Source organism: Trichosurus vulpecula, chromosome 1, assembly GCF_011100635.1.
Source record: "Trichosurus vulpecula isolate mTriVul1 chromosome 1, mTriVul1.pri, whole genome shotgun sequence".
In the NCBI taxonomy this organism is placed as follows: Eukaryota; Metazoa; Chordata; class Mammalia; order Diprotodontia; family Phalangeridae; genus Trichosurus; species Trichosurus vulpecula.
In genome coordinates this window covers 63,397,023-63,411,477 of record NC_050573.1, presented here as the reverse complement: position 1 = coordinate 63,411,477, position 14,455 = coordinate 63,397,023, and the positions used below count along the sequence as shown (strand labels likewise).

Below are 14,455 nucleotides of genomic sequence, written 5' to 3'. Positions count from 1 at the left end.
TCAAAATGGGGTCACGATTTAGACATAAAGCCTGATACTATAAGCAATCTGAGAAAGCAAGGAATAGTTTACCTGTCAGATTTGTGGAGAATGGAAGAATTTATGACCAAACAAGGCATAGAGAGCAATGTGAAATGCAAAATGGATAATTTTGATTACATTAAATTGAAAAGGTTTTGTACAAACAAAGCCAATGCAACCAAGATTAGGAGGGAAGCAGAAAATTGGGAAAGAATTTTTACAACCAATATCTCTGATAAAGGCCTCATTTCTAAAATATACAAAGAACTGAGTCAAATTTATAAGAATACAAGTCATTCCCCAATTGATAAATGGTCAAAGGATATGAATAGCCAGTTTTCAGAGGAAGAAATTAAGATATCTATAATCATATGAAAAAATGCTCTAAATCACTATTGATTGGAGAAATGCAAATCAAAACAACTCTTAGGTACCACATCTCACCTGTCAGATTGGCCAACATGACAAAAAAAGAAAATTATAAATGCTGGGGAAGTTGTGGGAAAATTGGAACACTAATGTAGTGTTAGTAGAGTTCTGAACTGATTCAACCATTCTGGAGAACAATTTGGAACTATGCCCAAAGGGCTATAAAAATGTGCGTATCTTTTGACTCAGCAATGCCATTTCTAGGGCTGTATCCCAAAGAGATGATACAAATGGGAAAAGGACCCCTATGTACAAAAATATTTATAGCAGCTCTTTTTATGGTGGCAAAGAATTAGAAATCAAGGGGATGCCCATCAAATGGGGAATAGCTCAACAAGTTGTGGTATATGAGTGTCATGTGCAATAAGAAATTGTGCTATAAGAAATGATGAGCAGATACACTTCAGAATACCTGGAAAGACTTGTATGAACCGATACTGAGGGAGGGGAACAGAACCAGGAAAACATTGTACACAATTACAGACACATTGTATCTGTGATGACTTTGATAGACTTGGCTCCTCTCAGCAATGCAAGTTTCTAAGACAATTCCAAAAGACTCATGTTGAAAAAAGCTATCCGCATCAAGAGAAAGAATTACAGTCTGAATACAGATTGAAGCAAACTATTTGCTCTCTCTCTCTTTTTTTGTTTTGCTTTGTTTCGTTTCTTCTTTCTCATGGTTCATTCCACTGGTTATTACACGACTAATGTGAAAATTTCTCATGGTTCATTCCACTGGTTATTACACGACTAATGTGAAAATGTTTAATGTGAAGGTATATGTAGAGCCTATGTTGGATTGCATGCTGTCTTGAGAGAGGAGGGGGGAGGTGAAGAGGGGGAGAAAATTTGGAAATCAAAAGTTTATGGAACTGAATGTTGTAAACTAAAAACAAATTAATTAATTTTTTTTTAAAAAAAGAGGAGAGATGGTAAAGCAATATACAACTGCACAATTTCTCCATTCTCTGGCAACCGAAATAATAAATTAATGGCATTATATTTAAATTTACCCCAGCTTAAAAAAAAGAAATAAGCCTACCTGTTTGTAATATGACTCATATAATGGATTTCCAGTCGTAAACTGCAAATAAAATCAAAGATATTGGTAAGTCAAAAAAAGTCAAACTGCTGAAGAAAAAAAAAAATCCTGATATTACTGAAATCTGCCATCAGTAAACATCAAAATGTCTTCTATATAATTAACAGTCTCTAAACACCTACTATGTGCCAGGCACTGCAACACTGGGGATATAAATACAAAGAATAAAACAATCCCTCCTTATAATGAGCTTACATTCCAAATGAGGAGACAAGTACATATATAAGTAAATACAGAATAAATACAAGGTAGGAAGGGAGGGCACTAGCAACCAATAAGAATTCAAGTGCCTTCTATATACCAGACACTGTCCCAGGCACTGAGGATATAAGTACAAGAATAAAGTAATTCCTACTCACAGGGAGCTTACATTCTAATGGGGAGATAAGTTCATATAAAAATATATACAGCATAAATATGCAAACATAAACAAAGAAATACAAGGTAGTTTGGGAGGGATAGAAAAGCCCCAGGCAGGGACATCTAGGTGGCATAGTGGATAGAGCACTGGCCCTGGAGTCAGGGATACCTGAGTTCAAATCTAGCCTCAGACATCTGATATGTACTAGCTGCGTGATCCTGGGCAAGTCACTTAACCCCTGATTTTGAAAGAAAGAAAAGCCCCTGGCAGAAAGTGATGCTTGAGCCGCCATTTAAAGGAAGAAGGAGGGATGTTGCAAGGCCAGAGTTAAGGAGGTAATACATTGCAGGAATGGGGGAGGGCCAGTGCAAAGGCATAAAGTTAAGAGATGGAGGGTCATATGTGAGAAGTAGAAAGAAGACCAGTTTGGCTGGACTGCAGAATAGGCATGGGAGTTGGGGTGGAACAGGGGATGGAGATTACGTCCAAGGAGACTGGAAAGACTGGACTGTGAGGGACTTTAAAAGCTAAATAGAGAAGTTTATATTTTATCTAGTAGCACTAGGGTTAGATTAGCACTAGGTTTTATCTAGGGAACTAGTAAAGTTGACTGAGTAGCGAAATGATGTGGCCAGATCTGTTTTAGGGAAAATTAATTTGGTAGAAGTATATGGTATACCTTTAAGTGGTATGAGAATTGAAAAACAATAATAAGGCTGTCAAAAAAATCTACTCAAAAAGGTAATGAGGGCCTGAACTAAAGCAGCATGCTGAGTGAATGGACAGAGTCAGATGCAAGAGATGTTGTGAAGACAGAAATATCAAAGTTTAACAATTAACTGGATATATGGAAATTTATGAGGATATATGGGGTGAAGAAGAGTGGGAAATCTAGGATAATGCCATGGTTATGAACCTGAGAGACAGGAAAGATGGTGGTAGCTTCATTAGAAATAGGGAAGATTGAAAGAAGAAAGAATTTAGGGGAAAAGGTAATGAATTCAGTTTCAAACATGGTGAGTTTAAGATGTCTTCAAGATATCCTGTCTGAAATGTTCAATAGGCAAGAGGAGATACTGGGGCTTGATATCTAGATCTGGCTTCATGTAGAAAATGGTACTTGGGCTGCATCTTGAAAGAAGAGAGGGATTCTATACATGAAAGCATAGCCTAACCAGAGCTCTTTCATAAGAACATTAGTTCCTTATGACCACACTATACCACAAAATCCTGTCGAACATTATTTAACAAATATCCAAAGAATAAATCAGGTAATCAGTGAGGATCTGAGTTAACTGCTCCCAGGAAAAACATCATTTCACCTAATACCATGTTTTGCAGAAACTACTAACAATGCTGGAGAGAAAGGTCTGCTTATAAATTTAATCAATTTTGTGGCAAATCTTACACTAAACTCATTTGTAGCAAATAATATTAATAATCTGTCATTCTTAAAGTAGTAATGTTAATAACAATAGCTAGAATTTATGCAGTGCTTTAATGTTTGCAAAGGGCTATGCATGTTATTTCATTTGATCATCATGACCACCCAATGAGCTAGATGCTATTTAACCCCATCTTACAGATGAAGACAATGAGGCTGGGAGAGATTAAGTGGCTTGCCCAAGGTGATCACTACAGACATCATCACAAAAGAAACGGTAAGATTCTAAACTCTGTAATAATGAGATTTCACCTATTCCTCAAACTATGGAAAAACTGCTTACTCTTTCTGCCATGTTCTTTATAATTCAGCCACAAGGTGGCCCCACATCAATCATTAAGCTCCATTTGAAGGGCTAGGGTTGGGGGGGTGGGGAGGTGGAGGGGAGGTCCGTGCAGAGTTGGTAGCACTTTCTCAGTGTCTGAAACACCTGGATTCTCTGGCTTCCATCAAGTCTAAACTAAAGTGCAGCCTTCTACAACAAGCCTTTCCCAGTTTTCCTTAATTTCATTACCTTCCTACAGAGATTATCCCCAATTTATTCTGTTTATAACTTATCTGTAGTTGTTTGCATGTTCTCTCCCCCATCAGACTGTGAGCTCCTTGAGAGCAGATTGCTTTTTCTGAGTTTCTTTGTACCCCCAGTGTTTAGCACAGTGCCTAGCACACAGGAAGAGCTTAATAAAAGCTTGCTCACTGATATCATTAATGTGGGCCACTCTACTCAATGATGAAGCTCGCAACTCATCCATACCTTCTGATCCTGCGCAATTCTTGTCTGTCCTCCCAGGAATCTGTCATGCTAGAAGACTTCTCTTAGATCTCAGGACATTGTGTAAACACCAAGGCTGTCCATTACTTATTCTTTGTTATTACATAACCAACTCATGGATTGGTCACATATTTCTCTGATGACATACTTTCCACCAGTGGTGTCAAACTCTAATAGAAAAAGATCCCTATAGCCTGCATACCGACTTAGACATTATCTATGCCATATTGTCATTTATTTTGTTAAACATTTCCCAATTACATTCTGGTGTACAGCTGTGGATTTTTAGGCCTCTACCTTTCACCACCTCTACCTAATTCCTTCTTTGTAATGTGCTGCACTCCTCAGGTACGTCTCCTCTGCTCTTTCAGTGATATTCAACTTCAATTATTCAAAGATTGAAGAATTCCATGGCTCACAGCCATAAATCACTAGAAGACTATTGTATTAAAAAGAGAGTTCTTTGTTTCAGAGAGAAAGCCTGGAGTCATTAAAAGAACTTGTTGACTTCCCAAATGCAGTGCAACCCAGATCCTCTTCCTGGTTCAATGCTGGGGCCACAGTACTGTCTATTTTCAGTGCCTGTTCAGGATACCCACGCTGGAATTCTGCTAGCCATCCATCCAACTGCAGAGCATCCTCTAGACAATAGGCTCCCTTCATCCACTGGGCATTTCTTTTGTGGATAATAGTTATGCTGAATTTTTCTGAATTATCATGAATTTTGATAAATTATTTATGATAATTGTGAATTATCATGAATTTCTGAATTATTATGATTTTAAATAACCTAAAATGACAATAAAATCTAATAAGCCTGAAAGGAAAGTATAGTTTTCACAATGACTGAATCCTCTGCACAACCTAAGAACTAACTACCCATCCTCCTTTGTCTAAGAAAAATCAATAGTGAGCCACTATTATACACTGTCATAGGGAGACCACCAAACAGGCTGGGGAGCCTTATCTTAGATCTCAGGACATTGTGTGAACACCACTATTTCAACTATTTCAAGTTTATCTTTGCCAATGTCACAACCTCCCCCAGGGGCAAAGTTTTATAAAAAGAGAAATCTGGTTTTTGGCTCATTAAAGGAAAGTTCTGGTCCTTATCCAAGGGAAAAAAAAGGCGAGGGGGGGGGGTAACTATTGAAGACACCAAGGTACCAAATGAAATGTCCTTGAATGTAATTAGACAAGTACCAAAGCAGTGTATTTCTTTAGAGACTATCATCCATTGGACTGCAGGTTTTAGGGGGGCAAACTCAATCTCCTTTCAGGGACTTGCCATCAAAGTGTTCAACACATAAGGGCTTGAGGCCTATTGATGGATTTAAAAGGCCATCTTACATTTCTAACAGAGAATCACAAAAGTCTACATTACAAGTTAATGCCTGATTTTTATTTGAAAACAAAATTAAAATTTTTATTCTTTAGAAATCATAATGGTCCGACTAAACTCAAAGAATACCTTAAGTTGTCTGACTCAAATTAACAAAAACACTAATCTCTATAGCTATCAATTTAATGATACACAACCAAGTCTGCTTTTGTAGTTAACTGATTAATTGAGGTAAGAGAAAAAACAGAAGGAAAAGTTCACAGTATGGTTGGTAAAACAGGGTGGGGGGGAAAGCAATCAACTTGGAGTTAGCCATAGGATCCAATATGGAAAGAAAGAAACTAGTAGAATCATCTAGTTTAAACCCCTCAATTTATGGATGACGAAGCTGAGTCCCAGAAAGGAAAAAGGATCTGCTCAGTCACAGAGAGCTGGGAATCAAACCAATATCCTCTGATTCCAAGCAGGGCTCTCTCCTATGTAACATGAAGTAGGATAAAGTGGTTGTAAGAGAAATAAATAGCTAAGTGAAGAGAGAGTGGAGAGTAGAGAGCCAAGATCCTAACACCAATCTTCTCATCCAAAGCCTTCCACAATATCAAGCTAAGGGACCTCGGTTCTTGTCCTGAGTTCTTGACCTGGTTCTGTCAATAACTAGCCAGAGCTGTGAACCTGAGCAAAGGAACAACCGTCATCTGTAAAACAGTTAGAGGCAATGTGAATAAAGACCTTGGATTCACAATGACCTGGGTTCAAGACCACCCTCTGACATATACTCTTTGTGCAATCCTGAGTCAGTCACATAAATTCTCAAAACCCCAAGCTATCTCTAAGCCTGTAACTTGTTGAGCAACTGCATTAATTGCAGTCAAGGAAGACTTTTCTGGAGAGAGGCACAGACAAGCAGAACAACTTTAAAACTACTATGTTGAATATGTTATATGGTTGGTTTTTTGTTGTTGCTGTTGTTGTTAAAAGCAAGTTGTTTGTAATAGATTCATAGTTTCATAAGAAATCCTTTTCCTGTTCTTATTTGCATAAATATGTTCATGTTAACTTGTGTTTATCAAGTAAAGAATAATGAAAAATTAAAATTATCTAAGGAAAAAACATTTTTAAGGGAAAGTGAATTTCCCTCTGACCCTCTAATGACTAATAGACTGAAGGCCTGTTGTGTTTTCGTGATCTTAAACAAAGAATAGAAAGAGAGGAAGAGGAATAGGGGGAGGAGAAAGAAAGGTTGGGAAAATGATTTCACATAACCTGGTTTAGAGTAAGTAGAAGTCTCTACAAACAAGAAGGTGGGGAAGTAGCTGCCACCTGAACTTCACTCTCATTTAAAATGGTCAAAATGAGTCAAATAAGTATTTATTAAGTGCCCACTACATATCAAGTAGTGCAGAGCCCTGGGATACAAAGAAAGGCAAAAGACAGTCCCCACCTTCAAAAAGCTCACAATCTAATAGGAGGGAAAACATGTAAATAACTACATACAAACCAAGCTATACACATGATAAATAGGAAGCAATTTACAGAAGGAAGGCACTAGACTAGGATTAAGAGGGAAAGGATTCTTGTGGAAGGTGGGATTTTATCTGAGATTTTAAGGAAGCCAGGGAAGCCAAGAGGCAGAAATGAGGAGATTCCGGCATGAGGAACAACTAGAGAAAAAGCTCATAGCCCAGCGATGGAGTGCCTTGTTTGAGGAACAACAAGGAGACCAGCATACTACCCTGAAGAGTACACTGAGGGGTTGGAGGTGGTAAAAGGTAAGAAGACTGAAAACACAGATGTGGGCCAGGCCATGAAGGGCTCTGAATGCCAAACCTCTGTGTTTGGATCCTGAAGAAAGGAGGGAAGAATACACACACAGTTAGATACAAAGCTACATTCACTCAACAGAGTAACAGGAGGGCAAGGGGAGGAGGGGGAAATAGAGGGAGGGATGAATCCTAAGCAAAACAAACTCTAACTAAGGATGTACAGAAATATTCCTAGCTCTCTTCTGAGGTGCCAACAGATGGGAATTTGAGGGGGAACCCAATACCTGGACAACGGTTGAAAAAGTTATGGTATATAAACGTGATAGAATACTATGCTCTGTAAGAAATGATCCAAGAGAATGGTTTCAGGGAAACCTAGGAAGCCCTGTGTGAACTGATGGCAAGTGAACAATTTATATAATCATAACAACACTGTAAAAACAAACAACTTTGAAAGACTTGGAACTCTATTAGCACAATGACCAACCACAATTCCAGAGCACTACTGATGAAATGTGCTGCCTGTTTCCTGATAGAGGTGAAAGATTTAAAATGCACAATGAGACAATATATATATATATATATATTTATGATATACATGATATATATGTTATTTGTTGTTCAGTCACAACTCTTCATGATCCCATTTGAGGTTTTCTTGGCAAAGATACTAGAGCAGTTTGCCATTTCCTTCTCCAACTCATTTAACAGATGAGGAAACTGAGGCAAACAGGGTGCAGTGACTTGCCTAGAGTCACACAGTAAGTGTCTGAGGCTGCATTTGAACTCAGGTCTTTCTGACTCCAGGCCCAGCACTCTTATCCACTGCACCACCTAGCTACCCCATATATGTCATATATATGACATATACACACACACAATCACGTATATATAATGATATATTTTGGATATGGAAAATATAAAAAATTTGTTTCACTTGTCTACATGTTTATAACAAGAGTTTTGTTTTTCTCTTGTTCTAAACTGGCCGTAAGGGGAGGGAGAAAAGAAAGATTTTTGCTCACTTAAAAAAATTAATTAGAAAATTTTCTCACTATTATTCACATAGTAGTTTTCTATACAGCTGAAATTACATGTGGGTCAAAAAAATGTAGACAGTGGATTAGGGGACTACAGACTCCATACATGTGGTACACCTGCAGAATATGGGGCCATGTTAGCAAAAGAAATTAATAATAATCCATTTTATGTTCATTAAGAATGAACCATCATCTACAGAAGTACCCTACACAAAGACATAAATTTTAAATTGTTACTTAGTAAGACAATGAGCAAAAGGCAGTTGCAAAAATGCAAATTTAAAATGGCTATAGAGAACATCTTAATCAGAAATCTCTAAAAGCGAAGTGGGCTGCCTCTTAGCAGGCAATGTTGTCCAGTGATCACTCAGTGAGGAGGTTAAGAGGGATCTTTCATTCAATTCTGGTTTGAACTGGAGGCCACTGAGGTCCCTCTGGCTTCTAAAATTCTGATTCTGTAAGACCGGGAGGTTTCCCAAAGGAGAAAAAATATAAGTAATAAGGAAGGATTTAAGTAATAGTAACAAGTTACAGGAGTGAAAAGCTCTGTAATGAAAATTGAGCCAAGGAGTAAGAATGTCACTGTTTGTCTAGTGCAGATCAAAGGAGAAAACTAACTGGTGGGTGTCAGTCTCCTGAAAGGCAGTGCAGGGGAAAGCGAATGGACCTGGAGGCATAACACCTGGAGCCAATACTTCTTTTCTTGGACCATCTGAATCCAGCTTGCCACTATGTGACCTTGGGCAAGTCATTGTAAGTCATCTGTAAGAGGGGGTGGAGGGATAGAGTTTGGATTGGATAACTTCTAAAGTGTCTTTGACCTCTAACAGCAACTAATCTGCTCCGTGCAAAGTTGTACTAGCTATTACTCTGAACCCCCCAGAATTTGTGCTCTGGAGGAAAAACACTGACAATCCCCCCAGGCTGTGTCAGAGCCTTTACATTCTACAAGTATTTATTAAGCACCTACAATAGCCTGACATAGTGTCAAATGATGAAGATAAAATCCTCATTCCACAACTCACTTGTCCAAATATGTCACAAGCTATCTGTGTCTCTTGGTAACAAGTCAATGCCTACCAAGCAATTTTCTATTTAGCTTGACATAAGCATTCTATAATGAACACTGGTATTCCCATCACTGGAAAGCTCCAATAGCAATCCCTATGTGTAACCAAATCCACTAGGGACTTTAGGACTTTGCTTATCAAAAAATAAATATCTATGGGACATGAACAGAATTTTCTGGCATTTAAAACAGGTATAATTATAAAAAATCATATTAAAAGATCTCTCTCATTGTTCCCATCTTTCTGTAGATACTATTACTATCCCTGCTTCAGAGTTTCCCAATTCTTTCCTGTCCCTGTAATATCAATTGAGTTGGGACCTTCTTACTGTTTTAAAATTATTAATTAAGTGTCTTTGAGTCTTACTAGGTGCTAAGCCCCAGGCCCAAACCCCAATTAGGTGCTAAACCTATGGGTGTGAATTGGTAACCAAGGTGGGGCCCCAGGTGGGGCTAACTAAGGGAGGGCCTAGTTTACACATGAGTTTGAGTGACATGTTTGGGACATCAGAGGCACTCAGACCACATGGGTTTAAGTCACCTCTTTGTGACGATTCTAGGTCACTGAGTGAGTCGCATGTGTGACTCACCCCTGACCCTGAAAAAGATATAAAACCAGGGGTTGGCTTTCTCTTCTTTGGAGCTCTTACCCACAGCAGTGGTGGCGCGAGTGACTCTGGGCCAGCCCACATTATGAGCTCCCGGGCTGAACCTAGATGTTGGTAACTATGAATCTGTATTTGGTGTGTCTGTTGATGTTTGTAATTTGTTTAGGGCTCTCACTCATGCTGGTGTGCTGATGCGGAGACTCCGGGCAGCTGTAGCTAAGGGCCTTCCAGCTTGTAACCCGGATGCTGGGACTTTGTTAAACTCTGGTAACTATGCATTGGGATTTGAATCAGACAAGGTCTGTCTGTCCATGTTTGTACTTTGTATTTACTACGAAGTTCAGGGTGCTGGCTTTTTCCCCTGAACTAAGTGAATAGTATTTGTATACTGAATTAAAATAAGCTTGTCAACCCCTTAACCTTGCTTTCCTTACTGAAGCAGATCAAAAGAACCTGTGCTTTTGCAGTGTGCTGGCAGTGTTCTTCTTGTTGGGCTTCTGTTGGTCTTTCACCCCCACAACAGCTGCTAGCCCGATTGTTGAAACAGTCCCCCCAGTCCAGCCTCTCCAATTCAGCCCAGTGTCTCCTCAGAAGGAGGGCAGAAGAGATGAGGCAATCAGAAAAAAGGATGAGAAAGAAAAGCTCCTGGGGCCAAACTCATCTCATTTTATTATTTTAGCAGTATTTTCATTTTAGTAGTATTTGAACAACTTGACTTTTACCACTGACTGAATCCTCTAATAATCTCTCACAAAATTTGAGGTCCTGAGATTCAGAACTATGCCCAAAGGGCTATAAAACTGTGTATATCCTTGGATCCAGCAATGCTACTACTAGGTCTGCATCCCAAAGAGATCAAAGAAAAAGAAAAATGACCAATATGTACAAAAATATTTATAGCAGTTCTTTTTGTAATGGCAAACAATTGGAAACTGAGGGAGATGCTCATCAATTGGGAAATGGATGAACAAACTGTGGTATATGATTGTGATGGAATACTATCGTGCTATAAGAAATGATCAGGGGGATGCTTTCAGAAAAACCGGGGAAGACTTATATGAACTGATGCAAAGTGAAGTGACTAGAACCAGGAGATTATTGCACACAGGGGCATCAATACTGCAACAACGATCAATTGTGAAAGACTTATAGTACTCTAATCAATACAATGATCCAAGACAATTTGAAAGGACTCAATAAGAAAAATGCTATCTATATCCAGAGAGAGAGAACTGATTAACTGAGAGTGTCTTTGAGCTCTAACAGCAACTAATCTGCTCTGTGCAAAGTTGTATTAGCTATTACTCTGAAACCCCCAGAATTTGTGCTCTGGAGGAAAAACACTGACAGTCCCCCAGGATGCATCAGAGCCTTTACATTCTACAAGTATTTATTAAGCACCTACAGAGTGTAGATTGAAGCATACTTTTTTCACCTATTTTTCTTGACTTTTTTTTTGCAATATGGCTAATACAGAAATACGCTTTGTATGACTTCACATATATAATTGATATCATATTCCCTGCCTTCTCAGTGGGCTGGAGAAAGAGAATTGGGAACTCAAAAAAATTAAAAATGAATGCTAAAATAAACACAATTTTTTTACAAATTTGAGTCTTCTATCAAATGGATAAAATGCTCATTATGTGGCCCCACTCTCTCTACTCTCATGTTTATAGTGGAAAGTACACTGACTTTTGATATCCCATCTTATTTCAATCCTGGATCTGCAATTTAACTCCCTGCCAAGTCACTTCACCTCTGTTGGTCAGTTTCCTTGTATGTAGAGTAAGGGGTTGGACTAGGCGATCTTCCACACAAAATGCTCAGCATCTTATTTTCATAGTGGCCTAACACAAACCTTTCCCTCCCCTGGAGCTGACCTCCTCAATGACCCCAGCCTACACACACCACACACAGCTCCTCCCACCATGCCTTTGCTTGTGATGCTCTTCCCAGCCTGAAATACCCAACTCCGGGCAATGTGGAACAGTCAATAAAGCCCCAGACTGGGCAACTATGAGACCCAGACCTTAATGTGGCTCTGCCACTCCACTCGACAGATGACTGACACTGAGTAAATCACCTAACCTGTGTGGACCTCAGCTTTCTCATCTGTAAAATTAGTTGTAACAATACTTTTAGTACCAATTCACAGAGTGGGTGTGATGATCAAAGCAGAAAATGCAGGAAGTGTTCAGCAACTGTGACCCAATACTCTTCTTTCCATTATATAAGGCTCATCAGGTTTTTCTTTGAAATGCCTCTTAAGTTCATCCTTTCGACTTCATTTTTACTCCTGAATACCTTAATTCAAAGCATTAATAACACTACCAGATTACACACTGCTTTTAATATGTCATTTCCCTGCTCAAGAATTTACAATTCCAAACTCCAAGGCCTTTCAAGGTCTTCCATAACCTGAACCCACCCTACCTAACCAACTACTCAACCTGATTGACCACTATTCCTTAAAACCCACTCACTGTCCAGTAACAGTCCAGACCATTCTTATTCTCTGACGCATGGAATGTTTTTTTACTTCCCCTCTGTTTGTCCAAATTCAATCCATGATCTCTCCTTCAAAGTATGGTCATACAAGCAAGCAAACATTTATTAAAGTCCTTCCATAACAATAACAATAATAATAAGCTACCATTTATATAGCATTTATTATGTGCCAAGCATATACATTTGATCCTTACATCAACCCTAGGAGATAGCTGCTATTATTATCCCAACTCTACAGACGAGGAAACTGAAACAGACCAAGGTGAAAAGACTTGCCCAGGTCACATAACTAGTAAATGTCTAATACTGGATTTGAACTCAAGCCTTCTTGACTCCAAGTCTAGGCTCTATCCTCTGCACCACTTAGTTAAACTTACTATATGATAAATGGTAGAGATACACAGAAAGGCCCCCACCTCACCCCTTAAAAAAACACTTAAATCCCAACCTCCTTCATTGAAGCCTTTGTAACTATACCAATTTATACTGATTGCTCTGCTCTGAACTTATATAGCACTTGTCTGCACAACACAATTTAGTTCTTAATTATCCTATCTAATTAGTGTGTACTAGTCATTTTTCTTCAGCAAGATTATAAACTCTTAAGGGAAGTCAGTCAGTAAGCATTTATTAAGTACCTGCTATATGCCAAGCACTGTTTGTACTATGTGCTAGTGATACAAAAAAGGATTCAAAGACAGTCCTTACCCTGAAGGAGTGGACAATCTAATGAGAAGGGCAACAAGCAAACATATATGTACTACACAGAGGATAAACAGGAAATAATCAACAGAAAGTAATTAGAAGTAAGAGAAATTGGAAAAGAGGCAGGATCTATATTTTATACTTTTTTTTTAATGTTGTCAACAGCACCTGGTTAAGGCACTGAATATGTAGTAATTGTTCCAAGATTAAGTGATAGACTGATTCATAATTTCAGTGCCCTAGTTTATATAGAAGTGACCAGGAAAACACATGTCAACATAAAATTTTAGACATATTTAGGTTTTACATATTATTTGCATTACTTTTTTAACCTCAAAGAAAAAAGAAAACGAGGCAGCCCTCCAGTATGCTAAATGTCCTTTATGGAGAATTTATGGTCAAACATGGACACGAATTTGCATGGGACAAAATGCCAAGCAAAAGTGATGATCTGTAAGGTAAAGGACATGTCCTCACACTACTAAAAGCACAGACTTCCAACGTGCCATCTGGGTGGGTTATCCCATGCTTCTCCTTTCCTTTCCTTGAGAAAGTAATCTATAGTTGATGTGTTCACTACTTCTCCTCTGACTCTCTTCTTAAATCTCTAAAGTAGCTGTGGGTTACAACCATATGGGATAAAGTAACTAAATGTGGGGGTCAAGGAAAAATTTGGCAACAATAAAAGGTTTCTGAATTCTAAGTGACCAAAAATTAATTCAAAATCAAATGCCTAATGAATCCAAGGTGTTTCTGGCTTGTCCATGTCGCAAACTGCAACTTCACTGCAGCCTTGGTTCTGAACACACAACATGTGCACTCTGTACTGCGCATGCCATCACACCGCAAGATGCCAATGAACACTGCCAGCAACACCTCAGCTCAGATTCAAGCCTATTGTATGCCATGAATTTAACGTTTTTACTGTACATACAAAATCGCTAAATGAATTTGGCTTGGGATTATGACAGAATTTAGGGCCATTTCTGAAATGGCCCTAAACATACTTCCACCATTTTGTACTATGTAGTTATACGAAGTGGTATTCTCAGCATTGACGATAACAAAATCAAAATATCGATCAATTCTGAAAAATATTGAAGATGCTCTACATCCTATAGTATCAAATATTCCACCAAGATTTAATTCTTTATATAAAAATAAACGAGTACATCATTCTTTTTAGTATACAAATTTGTTTTCATCTTTGATAAATGGTAAAATTATATATATATATATATATATATATATATATATATATATATATATACCAAAGAATTATTTT

At 38.3% G+C, this 14,455-nt stretch overlaps 1 protein-coding gene across 2 annotated transcripts in view; it reads right to left on the bottom strand.

Moving 5' to 3' along the window:
- The window catches only part of EPS15L1 (epidermal growth factor receptor pathway substrate 15 like 1), a 124,893-nt gene that overhangs the window by 99,773 nt on the left and 10,665 nt on the right, over positions 1–14,455 (bottom strand). For both annotated transcript variants that reach the window (XM_036763262.1, XM_036763253.1), the window contains exon 2: positions 1,496–1,537. In XM_036763262.1, the coding sequence (XP_036619157.1) occupies positions 1,496–1,537 (42 nt within the window). The remainder of the gene's footprint in view (positions 1–1,495; positions 1,538–14,455) is intronic.